The 18,775-nt window shown below is 52.6% G+C and overlaps 3 protein-coding genes across 3 annotated transcripts; 1 reads left to right on the top strand and 2 right to left on the bottom strand.

Annotated features, from left to right (window-relative positions):
* Positions 1–205: 205 nt before the first annotated feature.
* On the bottom strand, positions 206–1,969 carry LOC101160039 (histone H3.3). Its single transcript, XM_004084058.4, has 4 exons — positions 1,843–1,969; positions 1,062–1,199; positions 832–985; positions 206–756 (listed from the first exon to the last, which is right to left on the bottom strand). Exons 2-4 carry the CDS (start codon positions 1,187–1,189, stop codon positions 628–630), a joined length of 411 nt encoding a protein of 136 aa, XP_004084106.1. The 5' UTR covers positions 1,190–1,199; positions 1,843–1,969; the 3' UTR covers positions 206–627.
* Positions 1,970–2,102: 133 nt separating this feature from the next.
* On the top strand, positions 2,103–10,966 carry unk (unkempt family zinc finger). The gene is made up of 15 exons (XM_023949226.1): positions 2,103–2,470; positions 4,854–5,063; positions 6,063–6,239; positions 6,301–6,431; positions 6,500–6,635; positions 6,802–6,919; positions 7,090–7,174; positions 7,253–7,521; positions 7,598–7,657; positions 7,910–8,093; positions 8,162–8,257; positions 8,350–8,535; positions 8,612–8,793; positions 8,905–9,165; positions 10,209–10,966. Exons 1-15 carry the CDS (start codon positions 2,325–2,327, stop codon positions 10,359–10,361), a joined length of 2,394 nt encoding a protein of 797 aa, XP_023804994.1. The 5' UTR covers positions 2,103–2,324; the 3' UTR covers positions 10,362–10,966.
* unc13d (unc-13 homolog D) lies at positions 10,955–18,022 on the bottom strand (the record flags this gene model as incomplete). The annotated part of the gene is made up of 20 exons (XM_023949467.1): positions 10,955–11,098; positions 11,983–12,200; positions 13,654–13,777; positions 13,848–13,968; positions 14,037–14,120; positions 14,193–14,264; positions 14,527–14,641; positions 14,720–14,799; positions 14,876–14,950; positions 15,103–15,309; positions 15,381–15,476; positions 15,552–15,704; positions 15,775–15,892; positions 16,794–16,924; positions 16,999–17,050; positions 17,190–17,287; positions 17,363–17,419; positions 17,485–17,575; positions 17,666–17,787; positions 17,888–18,022. Coding segments are annotated over 20 exons (2,259 nt in total), but the record flags the coding sequence as incomplete, so codon positions are not given.
* Positions 18,023–18,775: the final 753 nt, after the last annotated feature.

Raw genomic sequence — 18,775 nt, 5'->3', positions numbered from 1 at the left:
GACTGTGTGCTGCTCCACATAGGTGAAGCCCTTCAGAACCCCATCAGACCTGCTGCTAATGAGCATTTAGCCAGCCCCCGGCTTTGATCACCTGCAGCCTCACCTGTCTGCTCCTCACAGGAACACAAACACATTTCCAGTCGTCCACCTGCTACAACAAACATCTCCACACTTCAGAACCAGATAAACCAGAACGGACTCGTGATTCTACTCATAAAGACATTTAATAGAAACGTGACAACATTCCATAAATAGTATTAAATGTAGCTGCCAAGATTTGGGGGTGGGGGGGTCTGAGGAACATGGTCTGCTCCCTCCAGAGCACAGAGGGACCTGAACACCCCCACACTGCAGTGAGGCCATCTGACACATTCATGGTACAATGACTGCCCCTTCCCAGGATGAACCCCCAGAATGCAATCAGCTCAAATGTTGTACAATGAACTGAGGGAGGGGGGCAGGTGGTTGAAGCCGCCTTTAGTGTACATGAGGGGGGGGTTGTGGAATGGTTGGTTTATTGATCACTCTAAAAATACAAAATTCAAAGAACTTATAAAAACCCAAGAAATAAAAAATGTCCACAAGATGGTCAAGTGTGATAAATAGGATCTGCGGTGATGGGGGGGTCTAAGCCCTCTCCCCCCTTATCCTGCGGGCCAGCTGGATGTCTTTGGGCATGATGGTGACCCGCTTGGCGTGGATGGCGCACAGGTTGGTGTCCTCAAACAGACCCACCAGGTACGCCTCGCTGGCCTCCTGATGAACAGCAAACAGAGGTTTCAGGAAGATGAACTGGCCCTCTCAGGCCACCGTCCCGCCTGAGGCCCCTACCTGCAGGGCTCCGATGGCGGCGCTCTGGAAGCGCAGGTCGGTCTTAAAGTCCTGGGCGATCTCCCTGACCAGCCGCTGGAACGGCAGCTTACGGATCAGCAGCTCCGTGGACTTCTGGTAGCGGCGGATCTCCCTCAGAGCCACGGTCCCGGGCCTGGAAAACACGCCGGGAGGGAGGGGTTACAGGCGTTCAGGCCCACCGAACCACGGGGCCCGCCGCGTGAGCTCACCTGTAGCGATGAGGCTTCTTCACGCCGCCCGTGGACGGGGCGCTTTTCCGGGCGGCTTTGGTCGCGAGCTGCTTCCGCGGAGCCTTTCCTCCGGTGGACTTACGGGCCGTCTGCTTGGTACGAGCCATGGCGAACGCTCTGGAAGCCCAAAAGACTCGGTTCAGGTCTCAGAACGACAACAGCAGGGCGAGGGGACGGTCACTGCCCGCCTGCTGGGAGTTCCCCTCCCCCAGGCCGAAACCCCCCAGCAGTTTGACGGAAAATTAACGGAAAAACACAAGAAAGCAGCACAGTAAAGCTGAATCTCCTACAAACGCCCGCCGTGATGCCAACACCCCAGAACTTTCTGCCCGGCCTCAGCCCGCCTCTCCGGCTCACCGCCTTCACCCTCATTTCAAAACAAATGGCGCCGAAGCTCCTCGGCTCTTCGTCTGCGCCATCTTTGTTTCCGACCGGCCTCCACGGCTTTCAACTATTTTACGGAACTCTGAGGGAAATCCTACTTCGATTGTGACTTAACACGATTGTCTATGAATGTCAGTTATATGCAGTCACAAGTTTACTCGTTTTAACCAAAAATCAGCATTTAATCAGAGAATAAAACGTTACATTCTCACTGACTCCATTGTTCTATTTTTAGCTAATAGGCTAATCTGCTACCGTAACGGATCGACATGACGGCCGTTCAGACACAGCAGATCGTGAGGAGGTTTAAGTACAAAAATATTAAACGGTACTTTTTTATATTCCAATACAAATCGCAATAAAGATGTTAAATTACCTTCAGTGTGTTTGTTGACCACTTAATAAAGCCAAATCGCTGTTGGTGAAAGGGAATTTTTTGCTGAGACAGTGGCCGAGGCCGAGTATTTATACATTCTCTGACGTCACTCTTGTAACGACTTGAGCAGCGATTGGTTCAGCTGTCAAAGAAGACACGGGGCAGCCGATAGGATGTAAGTAGTAAAAAGCACAAAATTAAGTGGTTATTTTTCTGTTTTTATTTTCGAGTTTGATACAAATATTTTGTACGGAGCTTCTCTAAATTAAAATATTCAAAAGTAAAAACGTTTCTGGTGTTTTTTCGGAGTTTTTTGTTAGCCTGAATCTGGACTCCATGTCCCGTAGTTCCGTGTTTTTGTCTACTTCCCCTTGTTTTGCGCATGCTCACATTGATGGACAATGCGGATTTCGAAGCTAATAAAATTAGCTAGCTAGTAAGCTAAAAACAATCTTTTTGTTGTTAGGCTTTAAACCGAGGAAATGTCTAAAACGCATCCACCGCCCCCGGTATCTTCGGCAGCGACGACCACCGGGGGTCCCTCTTCGTCCTCGTCGCCTTCGCCCGCTGGGGGTTCGACATCTCCCGCAACCGTGAACGTGCAGCCCGAGAAACCCCAACATTACACGTACGTAGCAGTTAGCTGCATTAGCTGAGTGTACACAACCTCTCACGTTGTTCCACACTCTTAGCAGCAGCACAACCTCGTTTGTTTAGCTAATGAGCGTTACATTAATGCTAAATAAGCAGAGCATCGCGGTTCTGCGGTTAGGAGCCTGTTTACATGTCGGTAGGAATCGGATAACTGAGAGAGTAATCAGATTACTGCATGAATTGATCTGTCATGTTTGCACGTACCTCAGTCATAGTTTTTTAATTTATTGATCCGACTTCTGCCAGTTCGCATTTCATTTCCGTTTAGCTTGTTTTCTATACATCTCCTCTGCTGATCGATGCTGAGAGGAATCAGCTGTTCCGGATCTTCTCTGAGGACCTGACGGGTCTCAGTGGACCTCTGGGGGTCTCAGTGGACCTCTGAGGGTCTCAGTGGACCTCTGGGGGTCTCAGTGGACATCTGAGGGTCCCAGTGGACCTCTGAGGGTCTTAGTGGACATCTGGGGGTCTCTGAGGGTCTCGGTGGACCTCTGGGGGTCTCAGTGGACATCTGAGGGTCTCGGTGGACCTCTGAGGGTCTCGGTGGACCTCTGGGGGTCTCAGTGGATCTCTGGGGGTCTCGGTGGAACTCTGAGGGTCTCGGTGGACCTCTGAGGGTCTCGGTGGACCTCTGGGGGTCTCAGTGGATCTCTGGGGGTCTCGGTGGAACTCTGAGGGTCTCGGTGGAACTCTGAGGGTCTCGGTGGACCTCTGAGGGTCTCGGTGGACCTCTGGGGGTCTCGGTGGACATCTGAGGGTCTCAGTGGACATCTGAGGGTCTCAGTGGACATCTGAGGGTCTCGGTGGAACTCTGAGGGTCTCGGTGGACCTCTGAGGGTCTCGGTGGACCTCTGGGGGTCTCAGTGGACCTCTGGGGGTCTCAGTGGATCTCTGGGGGTCTCAGTGGACCTATGGGGGTCTTGGTGGACCTCTGAGGGTCTCGGTGGACCTCTGGGGGTCTCAGTGGACATCTGAGGGTCTCGGTGGAACTCTGAGGGTCTCGGTGGACCTCTGAGAGTCTCAGTGGACATCTGAGGGTCTCGGTGGACCTCTGAGGGTCTCGGTGGACCTCTGAGAGTCTCAGTGGACATCTGAGGGTCTCGGTGGACATCTGGGGGTCTCGGTGGACCTCTGGGGGTCTCGGTGGACATCTGGGGGTCTCCGTGGACATCTGAGGGTCTCGGTGGACCTCTGGGGGTCTCGGTGGACATCTGAGGGTCTCGGTGGACCTCTGGGGGTCTCAGTGGACATCTGAGGGTCTCGGTGGACCTCTGAGGGTCTCGGTGGACCTCTGAGAGTCTCAGTGGACATCTGAGGGTCTCGGTGGACATCTGAGGGTCTCGGTGGACCTCTGGGGGTCTCGGTGGACCTCTGGGGGTCTCGGTGGACCTCTGAGGGGTTTGCTCCTCCAAGAGAAGACAGAAAATCCAAACCTCCGTTGACTGAATAGGTTTGGCTGTAGAATCCAGTGGGGAAAGGTTTGCTCCCTGCCCCAAAAGTCTTTCATCACCAATACAAGTGAAAGAAACTTTATTCAAAATTATTCATACATTTTGTCCACTGAAACATTTATTTAAAGCCAAATTTAAAAAAGATCTGGAACTAAACGGTCATGTAGTCGTTCCTCACAGCCTCCTCTGTTTGAGTTTTGCTCCGTCACTCAAACATTTTGGAAAAATTTAAAACATTTTATACCAACCATCAATGTGACTATAAATTATTCCATAAACTTATTATTTTTATGATGCTGACAAAAAACAGTAGTTCATGTTTTTTTGTCAATAGTATTAAATCCTGTTGGAACAGTTGAAGCATGGTCACTTTAGAAACTTTAACAGACTCCTTTACCTCTATTATTTTGTTTTATTTTTAATTATTCAAGCAGTTTTTTTATTGCTATTACTATGGCTCTATTAAAAACTTTTATTCATTTTCCTGGCAAATGTGAAAATTGGTATTTTGCATGTGAAAGATTTGTTAATACAGTTTATTTAAAAAAAGAGAGAAGACAGCAGCTGTTTGTTTTTGCAGAAATCATCTGCCTTTGTCTTCTGTTTAGCCATCCCTCATTTTTGGACCATTTCACATAAAGAAAGCAACAAAGTAATCAGATAAACAGAAAAACACACATGAAGAAATCAGATTACTGCCAAAAATGTTCTTATTATCTGTCATAGATTAGATTTGAACTCTCCTGTCTCATATCTCTGTGGATCAACGCTGAGCTATTTCGGTTTCAATTCTGACGTCAAACTGAAGTAAAGTCGTGTTTTTATAAACGGAACAGAACCTGAAGTGAGCGTGAAGCCAAGCAGTCCAGGGTGATGAAGACGTTTCTCTGTCTGCTTCTTCCTCAGATACCTGAAAGAGTTCAGAACGGAGCAGTGCCCCCTGTTCGTCCAGCATAAATGTACACAGCACAGACCTTTCTCCTGTTTCCACTGGCACTTCCTGAACCAGCGGCGCCGCAGACCCATCCGCAGACGGGACGGGACCTTCAACTACAGCCCGGACGTTTACTGCACCAAATACGATGAGGGGACGGGCGCCTGTCCCGAAGGAGATGAGTGAGTGACCCCAAAAGACGTTCCTTCACGCCGCCTCCATCAGAGCTGAACTACTGAGCTTCATGCAGACCGGAACGGTTCTGAGCGGAGACGTCGTCATTCTGGGGGTTTGGAGAAAGATTCTTTCATGAGCAGCTGCTGAATTTGACATGAATCAAGTCATTTTCCTGATGTGCTTTGAACAGATGTTTGTGGAAAATACAGATAGAGATATTCTTTATTGATCCCACGTTGGGGAAATTCAATTATTGCAGCAGTTCAGTGCAAATAGGGGCAAAAAGGAGAAACAACAGCAATGTGCAAAAAGAATGAAAGGGTGTTTAAAATGTGCAAATGACATTTAAGAACATGAAGAATCTACACCTATATACACTTAACACAACGTGTTATACGTAAACTAAAGTACAGACAGAATATTGGGATGGGCTGTGTTTGGTCCGTTTGTGGGAGCTTGAGTTCCTCTTTCAGTTCGGTTTTGATTTTTGGTGGGAAAGTTTTCCCCTAAGAAAGGTGGATTTTTTCTTTCTCCTTCCCATCATCCTCTCATGAATCACAGGGTGTGGGGGGGCGTGGCTTTAGCGGGAACATGCTGCAGCAGCAGCTTTTGGGTCGGTTCTGCCTACAAGGCAGCAGGAAGTCACAAAGGTCTGCAGAGTGACGTTTCAGTCTCAGCTCAACAAACGTTTGCAATAGGAAACTGACACCAAGCTGTTTCTGACGACGGCCAAACGGTGGTTCTTTTGCTGTAGAACCATAGTTGTGCTGTGGTTCTGCGGTTCTCTTGGTTTCCCATGGCGGGCTCGTCCTCAGACGGCTTCCATCGGAGATCTTTATGTTCCTGAACTGCAGGAAGGTCAGAGCGAGCAGCCAAACGGAGCGATCCTGAGAGTTCTGCAGGGACCGGGTTCTGACAGGGACCAGGTTCTGACAGGGACCGGGTTCTGACAGGGACCGGGTTCTGACAGGGACCGGGTTCTGACAGGAGCTCTTGTCTTCCAGCTGTCCCTTCTTGCATCGAACGGCGGGCGACACCGAGCGACGGTACCACCTGCGCTACTACAAAACCGGATCCTGTATCCACGAGACGGACGCCAAAGGCCACTGCAGCAAGAACGGCTCGCACTGCGCGTTCGCGCACGGATCACATGACCTGCGCACGCCCGTCTACGACATCAGGTACGGACGCTGGCCCGCCCGTGGCGGCGAACGCTGTGCTGACTCTGCTCCTGTGCTGCAGGGAGGTGCAGGTGATGGAGTCTCAGGGCGGCGCGGGGAGCGGCGAGGGGAGCGGGGGGGACTTGCAGTCGGGCCAGGCGGCGAGCACGGCGCTGATCGAGAAGATCCTGAGCGAAGAGCCGCGCTGGCAGGGTGGGTGTGAGCCTCGGAGCAGCAGAGCTCCGCCCCCTCCCCGTCCTCACCCTGTCCCTCCTCCACAGATAACGGCTACGTGCTGTCCCACTACAAGACGGAGCTCTGCAAGAAGCCCCCCCGCCTGTGTCGTCAAGGTTACGCCTGTCCGTACTTCCACAACAGCAAAGACAGGAGGCGGAGCCCGCACAAGCACAAATACAGGTAAGACTGTGGGGGGGTCATTTCTGCCGCTTTAGTTCAGATGAGTCAGCAGAAAGGAGTCAGCCATGATTCTGCACATTTGTAGTGAGTACTGGGGGGGCAGGGTGGAGGTGTGGGGGGTGCTGACCCGGTTCTTTTTGAGAACCATGCGTCTGTACCGCCGCAGAGCGCTCCCGTGTCCCGCGGTGAAACAGAGCGAGGAGTGGGGGGACCCCAGCAAGTGCGAGGGGGCGGAGGCGTGTCAGTACTGCCACACCAGGACGGAGCAGCAGTTCCACCCCGAGGTGGGTTTACACCAACGCCACACGTGGTTCCGCCTGCTTCTGGGTCCAACCAGTCGTGAGTCTTTGTGGACGGACAGACAGCTGTTTCTGCCGCTAGAGGACGAACGCTGCGTCGCTGGGCGGCGTGCTCTTCCTCCGCAGCAGCTGACCTCTCAGCGTCTCCTCTGCAGATCTATAAATCCACCAAGTGCAACGACATGCAGCAGAGCGGCAGCTGCCCCCGCGGACCCTTCTGTGCCTTCGCCCACGCCGACAGTGAGTGCCGCTGTGTGCCGCTTCTCCCGCCCGCCGTTCTTCAGCGCCTCACCCCGTCTGCGTTCTCGCCCTCCGCAGAGCCCTTCGTTCCCGAGGAGCCCGCTTTCCCCGGATCCCCTCCCTCCTCCAGACCCCCGGACCCCCTCCCGGGCCAGGAGGCCTGTCAGAGTCCCGGCAGTCGCTCGGACCCCTTCTCCCCGACGGCCACGTCCTGCTCCGCGGCGCAGGGCCTGCTGGGAAGTGTCCTGTCCATGTGCGAGGACGCCAGCGGCAGGGCGGAGCCTCTGTGTCCGTGGGCTGGAGAGGGGGGGTACGGCAGGGCCCCTGGATTCGAGCGGGAAGATCATGTGAGGAGAACGGCAGAACCCAGATGCAGAACCGTCTAATGAAGAAGCTTCAGAACTCACTGATGTGTCCTTTCAGACCAAACAGAGGAGCTTTGGAGAACAACGGAGCCGAGAGTTCTCTGCACAGAGCAAGCAGGTACACACACACACACACACACACACACACACATGTACACACACACACATCTACACACACACACGTGTACACAAACACACACATCTACACACGCACACATGTACACAAACACACACATCTACACACACACACGCATCATGTACACGCACACATGTACACAAACACACATGTACGCACGCACACACATGTACACACACACACACACTCCCAGCCTCTGCAGCCTCAGACTCTGGTTCTGGTTCTGGTCTTCAGGACCTGCTGGTCTTCCTGCCAGTCGGCAGCCCGTTGAGTCTTTCCTCCAGCATCCCGTCCAGTCTGGCAGCCACCCCCCCAAGCCCCGCCCCGTTTGGACCGCCTGGGTCGGGCATTTCGTCGGGCATGAACGCCAACGCCCTGCCCTTCTACCCCACCAGTGAGACGGTGGAGTCGGTGGTTGGTGCGTGACAGAAAGCCCTCCCTCTTCACGGCGTTCTCCAAACGTGACGTGTCCGTTCTTCTCTGCAGAGTCGGCTCTGGACGATCTGGACTTGAACGATTTCGGCGTGTCGGCGCTGGAGAGGAGTTTAGAGAGCAGCCGCTCCAGTGTGGGCGTCATGTTAGGTACTACACATCAGTTCCTGAAGGTGGCGGGGCCCCCTGTGGGCGGAGCTTCTGCTGATGAGCTCACGCAGAGCCTCTGATTGTCTCCGCAGGAGGCAGCCAGCTCCAGAGTTCTGCCCCCGTCAACATTCCCGGATCCTTCAGCGGCGCCGCTCCTTTCAGCTCGCCCTCGCCATCGCCCCCTGTCAGGCCGCACGCCTCGTCTTTCTTCTCCACTAACCTGTCGCAGCCCAGCCAATCAGAGAGCTCCTTCCTGGGCCCCTCCCACAGCTCTTTGGGTGCGTGGCCTCGGCTGCAGGAGTTCAGGTGTTTCAGGAGCTCGCCGTGACTCTGCTGCTGTTTGTTGTGTTGAAGGTCTGAACGGCATGAGCACCAGCATCTGGGAGCACTTCCCCCCCGCCCAGGGCTCCCCCGGGACGCCCCCCGCCCTGCTGTCGTCCGGCCTGTCGGCGGAGGCCGGCCGGCTGAAGCAGGAGCTGGAGGACGCCCACAGGGCGCTGAAGCAGTGGGGTCACAGCTGGAGGCACACAGCTCAGGTAGGTATGTCTGCCCGGCGGAACGCCTCCGTCCGGCGCCCGCTGCCCCGGCGCCCGCTGCCCCGGCGCCCGCTGCCCCGGCACTGATCTTCCCTGCTCCCCTCCTCACAGGCGTGGACGGCGCTCAAAGCGGAGGCGGAGGAATCGCGCTCCAACGCCACGCGAGTGTCCATGGAGGCGGAACGTGCACGGCAGGCGGAGGAGGAGGCGCAGCGGCAGATCACTCTCCTGCAGGAGGCGCTGGAGAGCCTGCGGAGCGGAGACAATCCCCACCTGGCCCTGCATCAGCTGCAGCTGCTGCACCGGCTCCCCCTGGAGGCGGTGCAGAGCCTGCAGGCGCAGCTGTGTGCCTGTCTGCACGCCGTGGAGCAGGTAACTCCTCCCCCAGGTCTCCTGGTGGAATCGCATAAACCTTCATGTTGAGGGGGGGGGGGGGGGGGGGGGGTTGGGGGGTCAGCATCAAACTCATAACATGAACATCTGAGACGTCTGAACAACACTTGAAACCAAAGTCTTTCCATCAGAGCAGCTGAGGCTGAGTCGCTCCTCCTCCTCCTCCCCTTCAGACTCTGAGTTCTAAGAAGCAGCAACCCTCCCACTGAGTTCAGACTGAACCGAAGAAGAGCCAAAATACGGGAACGTCGCAGATGTTCTCCGTCAAATGGTCCTAGTGTGGGAGCAGCTGCTTAAGGAGAAGTCTGAGGAGCGACGGGGGTTTGTCAGGTTCTCAGAGTCGTGCAGAAGGTTCTAGTGAAGGTTCTGGTGGAGGTTCTGGTGGAGGTTCTGGTGGAGGTTCCAGAGGAGGTTCTAGTGGAGGTTCTAGAGGAGGTTCTAGTGGAGGTTCTAGTGGTTGTCCTAGCGAAGGATCTGGTGGAGGTTCTAGTGGAGGTTCTAGAGGAGGTTCTAGTGGAGGTTCTAGTGGTTGTCCTAGCGAAGGATCTGGTGGAGGTTCTAGTGGAGGTTCTGGTGGAGGTTCTGGTGGAGGTTCTAGTGGAGGTTCTAGTGGAGGTTCTAGTGGTTGTCCTAGCGAAGGTTCTGGTGGAGGTTCTAGTGGAGGTTCTAGAGGAGGTTCTAGAGGAGGTTCTAGTGGAGGTTCTAGTGGAGGTTCTAGTGGAGGTTCTAGTGGAGGTTCTAGAGGAGGTTCTAGTGGAGGTTCTAGTGGTTTTCCTAGCGAAGGATCTGGTGGAGGTTCTGCTGAAGGTTGTAGTGACCTGCAGGTTCCTCGGGAACCAACAGAAAAAGGAGGCAGGAGCAGACAGTGATCCACAAAACACTTTTATTGGGTTCTGATTGCAGGATGAGCTCATTTCAGGATTTCTTTAATAAATATTTTCTTTACCTTTTTTGTTTTTATGCTTAATAAAATACTGCTGAGGGTTTTGTCCCTGAACCCGCTAACCGTGGCGCCTCCACAGGTGGTGTACAGGAAGCAGAGGAGGTGCTGCGTGACCTGTGGGGAGCAGGGCTCGCTGACGCTCCCCTGTGGCCACGGCCTGCAGTGCGAGAGCTGCTCCGCCTCCACGGAGTGCCCCCTCTGCCCCGAGCAGACCCCGGAGCCGCTGTCCTGACCCCGGGACCGGTCCGTCCTGATTCCACACAGACCAGCCGGCGTGGCGACGCAGCGCCGATCCGGACGCCCATGGCGGCAGCTCGAAGCAGGGAGGCGGAAAATGCGGGCGGCGAGGCGGCAACGCTTCTGTCTTTGACCACAAACACTGTTGAGAGCTGGAGCAGACCAGCTGTCACTTCTGCTGGGGGAGACGGGATGATCGGACACTAAACAGCAGAACCTTTGCAGAACCTTCGACCTGCCTGAAGCTGCTGCTTCACGTTCCAGATTCAGATCAAGCAATACGGAGCCTGAAGGTTCTGGACGGCCGCTGGCTCGTCTTCCGGCCCAAAACGCTCAGGTTTCCCCAACAGTCTGCAGGAGTTTCCAGACCCCTGAGCTGCTCTAAAGCTCGCTCTGCCAAACATTCCCTGACCTGAGTGTGGGTATAATATATCATATATATTATATAGAATATGTAGTAAAGGGAGGTTCTCTCTGGCACTGACTGGAAGGTGTTGACGATCACTGTGATGGTCTGAGGCGCCGCTCGCCGGCGCCGCTCCATCTTTCAGAGTCTTTCTGTTTTTGGTACTGATCATTAAAAGTCTATTTTTGGAGGAAGAGCGCGGCGTCCGCATCTTTGTCACGGCTGAACGCCCTCCAGGGATTGTTTCTCGCGCTGGCGCCGCTTCTTCACAAACGCCTGCGCCTCCCGCTCCCCCCTCCGGGACTCCAGCAGCTTCAGGATGCCGTCTTTTTTTTTGGGGGGGGGCACAGAAACACAGTGAGGTCACATGTTAGTGAAGCTGGAAGGAAGGTTCAGGTAAAACTGAACATTTCCTAGTATTTTACTGCAAGTTAAAAAAAATATTCTAAAACCTTAAAGGCTTCAGATTCACACAAATGTTAGTTGGAATATAAATTAAACATTTTTTCTATTGGAAGTGGACATTTTTCCATTTTTTGGTTGTAATATTCGGCTGCTCCCCAAAAGTTGACCAAAAATCATGAAATTTGCCTTTGCAGCCCAGAGGAAGATCGTTTTGGGTTCTCTGGGGTCAAACGAGGCCGTTTTAAAACTAAAGGTTCATTTTTAGGTTTAAAAATGAACCCTAAGAAATGCTAAAAAATGTAAAGAACAGCGAACATTTTTAGATGATAATGGATAGAATTTATCATTAACAAAAAACTGTAAAAACTAAAGTGGTAGATAAAAAAAAAGAAGTGATTCAGTCGTCAGTACATGAATCCATCGTCTGCATAGAGTCAAACTGCAGTTAAATTCAGGAGGAAGCTTCCTCACATGAGTGTGTGAGTTTGTTATGAGAAATCATCTGGAATGTTCTCTCAGGGAGTAAAGCCTAATATGTGGAGGGAATGTAGCTTTTTATCTGGTCAAGGTTCCCTCCGTCTTAACTATACGTGGATCCGCATTCCTGTCAGGAACTGCTGTAGGAGTCGGAATGGGAACTGCTGATGACATCATCAAAAGGGGACCTTGACAGCTGTGAAGCCACATTTCATCAGCAGCAGGAAGCTGTCTGATCACACTTGTGTTTGTTGGTTATAGTTCTCATTTAGTCCAGGAGGGTCGGTGAACGGTTCTGACCCGCGCTCCCCTGTGCTCCGTGACCTACCGTTGGGTTTGGGATGCATCAGAGGCAGGCGTAGCTGAGCCGGAGCAGCATCCGGCCGTGAGCTCAGGTCCTCCTCGGTTCCTTCAGAGACGCCCATCACATTGCTCAGGGACAGAAAGGCCTCGCCCTCAAAGTCGTCTGCACTTAGGGTGTCGTGGTCCAACACCGTGACCACCAGGCAAGCCCCTGGAGCCTGGCACTGCTCCGGGGAAATCAGGCTGTCGTCAAGAAGGATGGAAAGGATTTCAGTTAGGCTTGAATTCTATCCAAAGTTAACGAAAGCATTCGCTCTACACAAAGTAAAATCTGTTCACTCAAAGCTTCAGCCTTAGTCACATCCACCCGTCAGGGCGTAACCCGGAGTCCTACTGGTTTTTGGGTTGTCCGGTCCGTGGAGGTCGTAGAGGAGCGGCTGCATCTTCCGGGCAGCACAGGTGTGTCTGACAGATACCTTAAGGCTCGTACGACCACCTCAAGGGACGCCATGAAGATGGATCCTACCATTGTCGTGTGTTAGTAAGTGTATCATGAAGTATTGGTGAGGATGATGGAAGTGACACGTACAGGTGAGGCTGTGGTACGGCGTCCTCACGCCACACTCTAGTCGTTAGTGAGGCGTGAGTTCCTTAATGACCACAAATGCTGCACGCATGTGGTGTGCACGTGATCCGTACAGTAAGTGCCCGTCCCATGCCCCCACAAACTACACTGATGGTCTAATTTCTTAGCACTAACGGCTCCTTGTTCAGTCTGCAGGATTTGGGGGGTAAGTAAATGAGAAATCTGTACGACACGCCTGGCCTGCGTCTCACCTACGTGTTCTGGATGACCTGTCGCCCGCAGCATGAACCTAGAAAAAACATGCATGGACATTTTCCCTCTGGGTTCACTGAGCGGTCTATGACCTTCATCTTTCATGGGCTCACCTGTGTGCCCCGTACAGGTCTGACCATTTTCACCCACAGAGCCGCCACCAGTGTGTGAATGTGTGTGGGACTGTGACTGTGAAGCGCTTTTGGCCTTGAAGAAGGTAGAAAAGCGCTATATAAGCATACACCATTTCCCATTTACAGACAGCTGCATCCACCTGAACGGACAGCTGGGACTAAAGACTTTAGGAGGACACGGAGAACCCTGGTTCTGACAAACAGCCTGTTTAACCCAGGGAACCCGGACGAGTCTGACGAAGACAGAACGTGTCCGTCGAAACAGGTCAGGTATGTTTAAACATAACCCGTGTCTGATAGCAAAAGAACCAAGAATTTGGCCTCTTGAACCGTTACCCACTGGTGAGAGAAGTGTTTACTCAGGCCGAGTTCTGGATTTCAAACGTGGGGTTTGTAGGGTTCCTGTCCAAAAGGCTTCTCTGGTGCAGTGGAGGAACCCGTCCAACCAGCTGACCTCCATTAAGGGCTTTGTGACCTGGACGACCAGGAGGCTGATGACACGGGTGTCTCTGTCACTTCTGCAAGTTTTAGTCAAGTCCCAAGTCTTCAAGTGAAGTCTGTAGAACATTGTTCCCAAGTCCCAAACATCAGGACCAGGACGGAGCAGGACCAGTCAAAACTCATCAATGAATGTGAGACCTGGAGGAACTCGAGTTCGAGTCACAGGTCTCTTCCCAGTCTTGTGATTCTGTCACATGTGAAAGGAAAGCAAAGACAGACTCACAAGTCGAAGGACTCGTCAAACAGAGGATTGAGGTCGCAGCTCTTGATCTGAGTGACGCGAGGCTCCACCTCAGGAAAGACGTGGTTTGGTTCCAGACACAGATGAACAAACGGGTCGCTGGAACCTGGCAAACATTCCAGCACAGGTCAAACAGGTCAGTGCTGCTCCGCGGCGCCGCTCTGCACTCGCCTCACCGTTAGAGTCCATGGGGATCAGGTTAACCGCGTTCAGCACCTCCACCCGCAGCCTCTGGTCCGAGCTCCTGTAGGAGGCGCGGAGGGTGACCGCGCCGTACTTCTCTCCGCTGTACGTCCTCTGCACGGCAAAGAGCTGAAGTGAGGAAGAGGAGGATGGCGGAGCTGCTCCACCTGCTCCAAGCTCACCTGCTCCGACGTTTTCTTCTGAAAGAACTTCTCGATGAGCTGCCGGCTGCTCAGAGAGTTCTTCTCCAGGTAGGTCTTCAGAGTCTGAGGGAAAAGGCAACCATCAGACGCCGAGGGGGACAGGAAACGAACACATCTCTCATGAGTCCAGCACACCTTGTACTCGTCCGAGTGCAGACTTTTCAGAGGAAGTCCGTTCCCCTCGGCGTGGAAGCACTGCTCCAGACACTGAAATACACAGACACAAAGGTCAGCAGGTCACCGATCGACACTCCACAGTTTCATGTCCTGAGAACATCAGGATGTTTGGACCTTCAGTCCAAGAGTTGGAATCCTGACCACATTAATCCAGACTATCTTCTCATCTCTAATCGCCTCTGAAGCTTCAAACCATTGGATTTTCTCACACAACACTTGGCTGCTCTTCACGAGTCAGAGGCTAAATCTGGAGCAGAAATGAGGCCCAAAAGCTTGAACCTGGTGGACGTACCTGCAGCGTGTACAGCAGCCTCTGGCAGAAGACCATCTGTCCTTCCTGCTGAGAATACTGGTTTGCCGTCTGATAGAGGATTTTCACCGAGTTGTTCCACAGAGGAGTCAGGAGGCTGGACACACCAGAGGAAAACAGAGTGTTTGGAAAGAGTTCCACCACCACATGTGGATCTGCAGAAACACCAGGACACCTGTTGAAGTTCTCCGGCACCAGGTTCTCATTCATGTACTGCAGCTCCTGTTCCAGGTACCGCATGAGAGGAGCAGCAGCCTGAGAACCAAGAACAGGAGGAGGTGACGCCGAGCAGTTATCTGTGGGTGTGGAGGAGGTGGAGTCGAGCTCTTACGTCCTCGGAGGACTTGGAGGGAATTCTTCTTCTGGTGGACATGCTTCTGACGTACGTCTCGATGTCTGTGTTCAGCTGTGGAGACACGGTTCTCCATCAAAGTCCAGGCCTGGCTCACAGACACTAGATTTTCCGTTTTTGCCTCCCGTCGCTCATTCGGAGCGTGTTCTTCTGCTTAGCCCTGATGCTCTCATCCCGGGCCGATGGGAGCTGGGCTCCGGCCTCACCTGCTTCCCCAGCGTGTCCAGCGCCGAGCGGATCTCGCGGCTCAGGCTGCTCTGCGCCTGCTGCAGCTGGGAGCTCAGCGTGTTGTTGAACTGGCTGTCTGCGATCACGTTGACGAGCCGCGAGCGGAGGCCCTCCCAGTTCAGCTGGGACGGGAGCTTGCTCAGGTGTGTCCTCAGGTGCTCCAGGTCATTCACCACCACACACAGCTGCAGGGGGAGAGGTCAGGTTTGAGCGTCCAACTCTCTGCACCAGCAGACGCCATGGAGGCTGTACTCGCCATGTTGATGGCGATGCTGTGGTCGGAGTTCTCCGACAGAACCCGGACTCTGTCCTTCAGGAGTTGGCAGTAGCTCCCCACAATCTTACAAACATCCTGAAACACACATGAAGCGGCAGCATGAAGCGGACTGAGCAGAAACACCTGAGCTGTCCGGGTAAAAGGCAGCACCTCCGTGATTTTGACCATCAGCATGAAGGACTCCTCTGGGTCGGGCCAGGACAGCTGCTCCCACAGCTGGCAGATGGGCTGGATGCAGGAGACCAGGTCCACGGCGGAGGAGCTGTGCTTGATGAGCTCCGAGCCGGTCTGCAGGGGCTGCAGCTGACATCAGAGCAGAGCCGTCAGTACACCGTGCAGGTTCTGTGGTGCCGGGCCACGTTGGCAGCGTTACCTGGTCCACCTGCACCGCCCTCTCCACCCTGTCCTTGGTGGTGCTGAATGCCTGGTTCAGCCAGTACGGCATCGCCTCTCTGAAGTCCTCATGAAAGTTCGAGAGCTTCAGTGACCCTCTGAAAACGACAGGAAGCAGTCAGACTGCGTCTGGGAACTGAACTGAGTGGCCCCGCCCCTCTGGCGTTCCAAACAGGGAGTACCCGAGGCTCCAAGAAGCCCAAATCCCGCAGATGTCTACAGAGAAATGACAGCTGTTACTCCTCATTCTATTGGTCAGAATAATAATTCACCTTTTTGTTCTACATCTTCTTGATAATCCTCGTGTTTTTTCACAATATTTTTTCTATTATTCAAGTTATTCTATTTATAAACTGACCAATCAGATGGCTCTATAAAAGTGGGTGGAGCCTAAGGGAAACAAAATCCAACATTCCAAACGTTTGATTGACAGATTGTGTGCAGCCTGTCCTCTGGTGGGAGGGGTTTGGCCTTCCAACAAGCTTACTCCTGATTGATTAGAATGGTTGCTATAGAAACGATGAATCAGACTGACTCAGACCAATCAGGGCTGACTGACGTTTGGTTGGAGCTGGAAGTGAACCATTTTCTTTGTGGGGGGGCGCTCTGTCCAGTCCTCTGATGCAGTCGATGGCGGTTCTGCATCAGCCGCCGCTGCCTCCTGCTGCCTCCGGCCTCACGTGTGCCCCCGTTTCCTGTGGTTGCCCCCACACTTTCCTGCTCACCAATCAGCAACTGACATGAAGTTTATTGGCTGATCTCTGCTCCCCTGGAACTCTGATCAGCTGTTATTTTGACTCTCACACAGAATGGATTTCATTGGATTCCGTTTAAATTTGGGCTCAGTTTGAGCACAGACCCTTTCCGCTTTGAGGTTTGCTCCCTGTGACCTTCTGTCTGATGACTTCAGATGTTTTTGGAGCAACGCTGGAAAATGAAGTGAAGAAACCCTTTTGTGTGTCCTGGCTGTGGTGCAGGTGAGAGCGTGAAGCCTCTGACCTTCTCTGTAGGAAGGCCTTGTTCTTGTGGATGCCGTGTAGGTTCAGGTAAATGGGAAACAGGCATTTGGAGAGACTCAGGTCCATGTGACCCTTCATCAGCGATAACGTCTTCATCACTTCCTGTGCAAGCTACAGAGGAAAGAAAGGCGAGGTGAGAGGGGTCACTTCCTGAGGAAACTCGCACGTCTCTGGCTTCGTCTTACCAGGGAATCAAACTTTTGGTAGACGACCGTGAACACGTCCACCTGCATGGCACTGTGGTAGAAACATGATCAGTATTCATGCAGGTACAGTTCATTGAAATGTTTATTTTCAACCATTCAGATCGTTTTCTGTGGTCAGACTCTTTATGGTTGGACGCTAGGGGGCTTGTACGCCAGGTTTTTGCACTCACCTGAAAAATACTCGGTTCCAGACGTCCTTGTTGCTCTTGATGTCTCTCTGCACCTCCACAATCAGCCTGGAGAGGGCGCTCCCCATCTCTGTCAGGTCCTGTGTGAGGAGGCGTCACGGTTTTCAGGAAACACGGAGCAAAGCGGTAAATGTGACATGTGAGTTTGACTCCACCTTGGTCATGGGCTCGTGTAAACCCTTTTTGACGGTGAACCAGTCCTCGGTGCCTGTCTGTGTGAGGGTCATAGGTGAGTAAGGGAGCTGCTGCTGAAGACCTCCTGAGGTTCCTGACTCACCTGTAAGGCCTCACAGATCTCATCCTGAAGGTCAAAGTTAGCTGGGTTCAGTTCCTGGAAGGCCTTGGTCTTACAGATCTGAGCCAGGATCCTGAAAAGAAGCATATGGGATTCATAGCCGAGGGGCCGCTGTGATCCCTTACAGCAACCCCCCCTCTCTTTAAGCTCCTGACCCCCCTACCTGAGCAGAGTGTGCAGCTTTGGAGTGGCAGAGGGAGTTGGGGGGAAGATGTCTCTGTATTTGGCCACCAAACATAATCCATATTGAAGGAAACCATGAAGAGAATCACTCAGCTCCCCTTTCTACAAAACAAGGTCGGAAATCAAACCTCCTGCTTTTAGTGACAGAAGGTTCTGATGGACGAGCCACGAAGGAAGACCATGTGTGTGTGGAGCTTCATACCTGCTGCTGGGGCAGCGTCACCTGATGCCAGTGGTACTCGATGCTGGTGAGCTGCTGCAGCAGCACGGACGAATCCACCTCCAGGCTCTGGTACAGCCGGCTGTACGCCACCCACTTCCTGTAGGGAACGGAGAACTTTGTTCAGAGCGAACGCTGCGCCAGACGATGAGTCTACACGCTACTGCATGCTACTCCAAACAAGACGCTATTATACACATCATGCTACTCCAAACAACACGCTACTCCAAACAACACGCTATTATACACATCATGCTACTCCAAACAACACGCTATTATACACATCATGCTACTCCAAACAACACGCTATTATACACATCATGCAACTCCAAACAACACGCTATTATACACATCATGCTACTCCAAACAACACGCTACTCCAAACAACATGCTATTATACACATCATGCTACTCCAAACAACACGCTACTCCAAACAACACGCTATTATACACATCATGCTACTCCAAACAACACGCTATTATACACATCATGCTACTCCAAACAACACGCTATTATACACATCATGCTACTCCAAACAACACGCTACTCCAAACAACACGCTATTATACACAACATGCTACTCCAAACAACACGCTATTATAAACAACATGCTACTCCAAACAACACGCTATTATACACAACATGCTACTCCAAACAACACGCTATCATACACAACATGCTACTCCAAAACAACACGCTATTATAAACAACATGCTACTCCAAACAACACGCTATTATAAACAACATGCTACTCCAAACAACACGCTATTATACACATCATGCTACTCCAAACAACACGCTATTATACACAACATGCTACTCCAAACAACACGCTATTATACACAACATGCTACTCCTAACAACACGCT

This window comes from Oryzias latipes, chromosome 19 (assembly GCF_002234675.1).
Source record: "Oryzias latipes chromosome 19, ASM223467v1".
Classification (NCBI taxonomy): domain Eukaryota; kingdom Metazoa; phylum Chordata; class Actinopteri; order Beloniformes; family Adrianichthyidae; genus Oryzias; species Oryzias latipes.
Note: the sequence above shows the minus strand (reverse complement) of the source record. Positions and strands in the feature narration are given on the sequence as shown.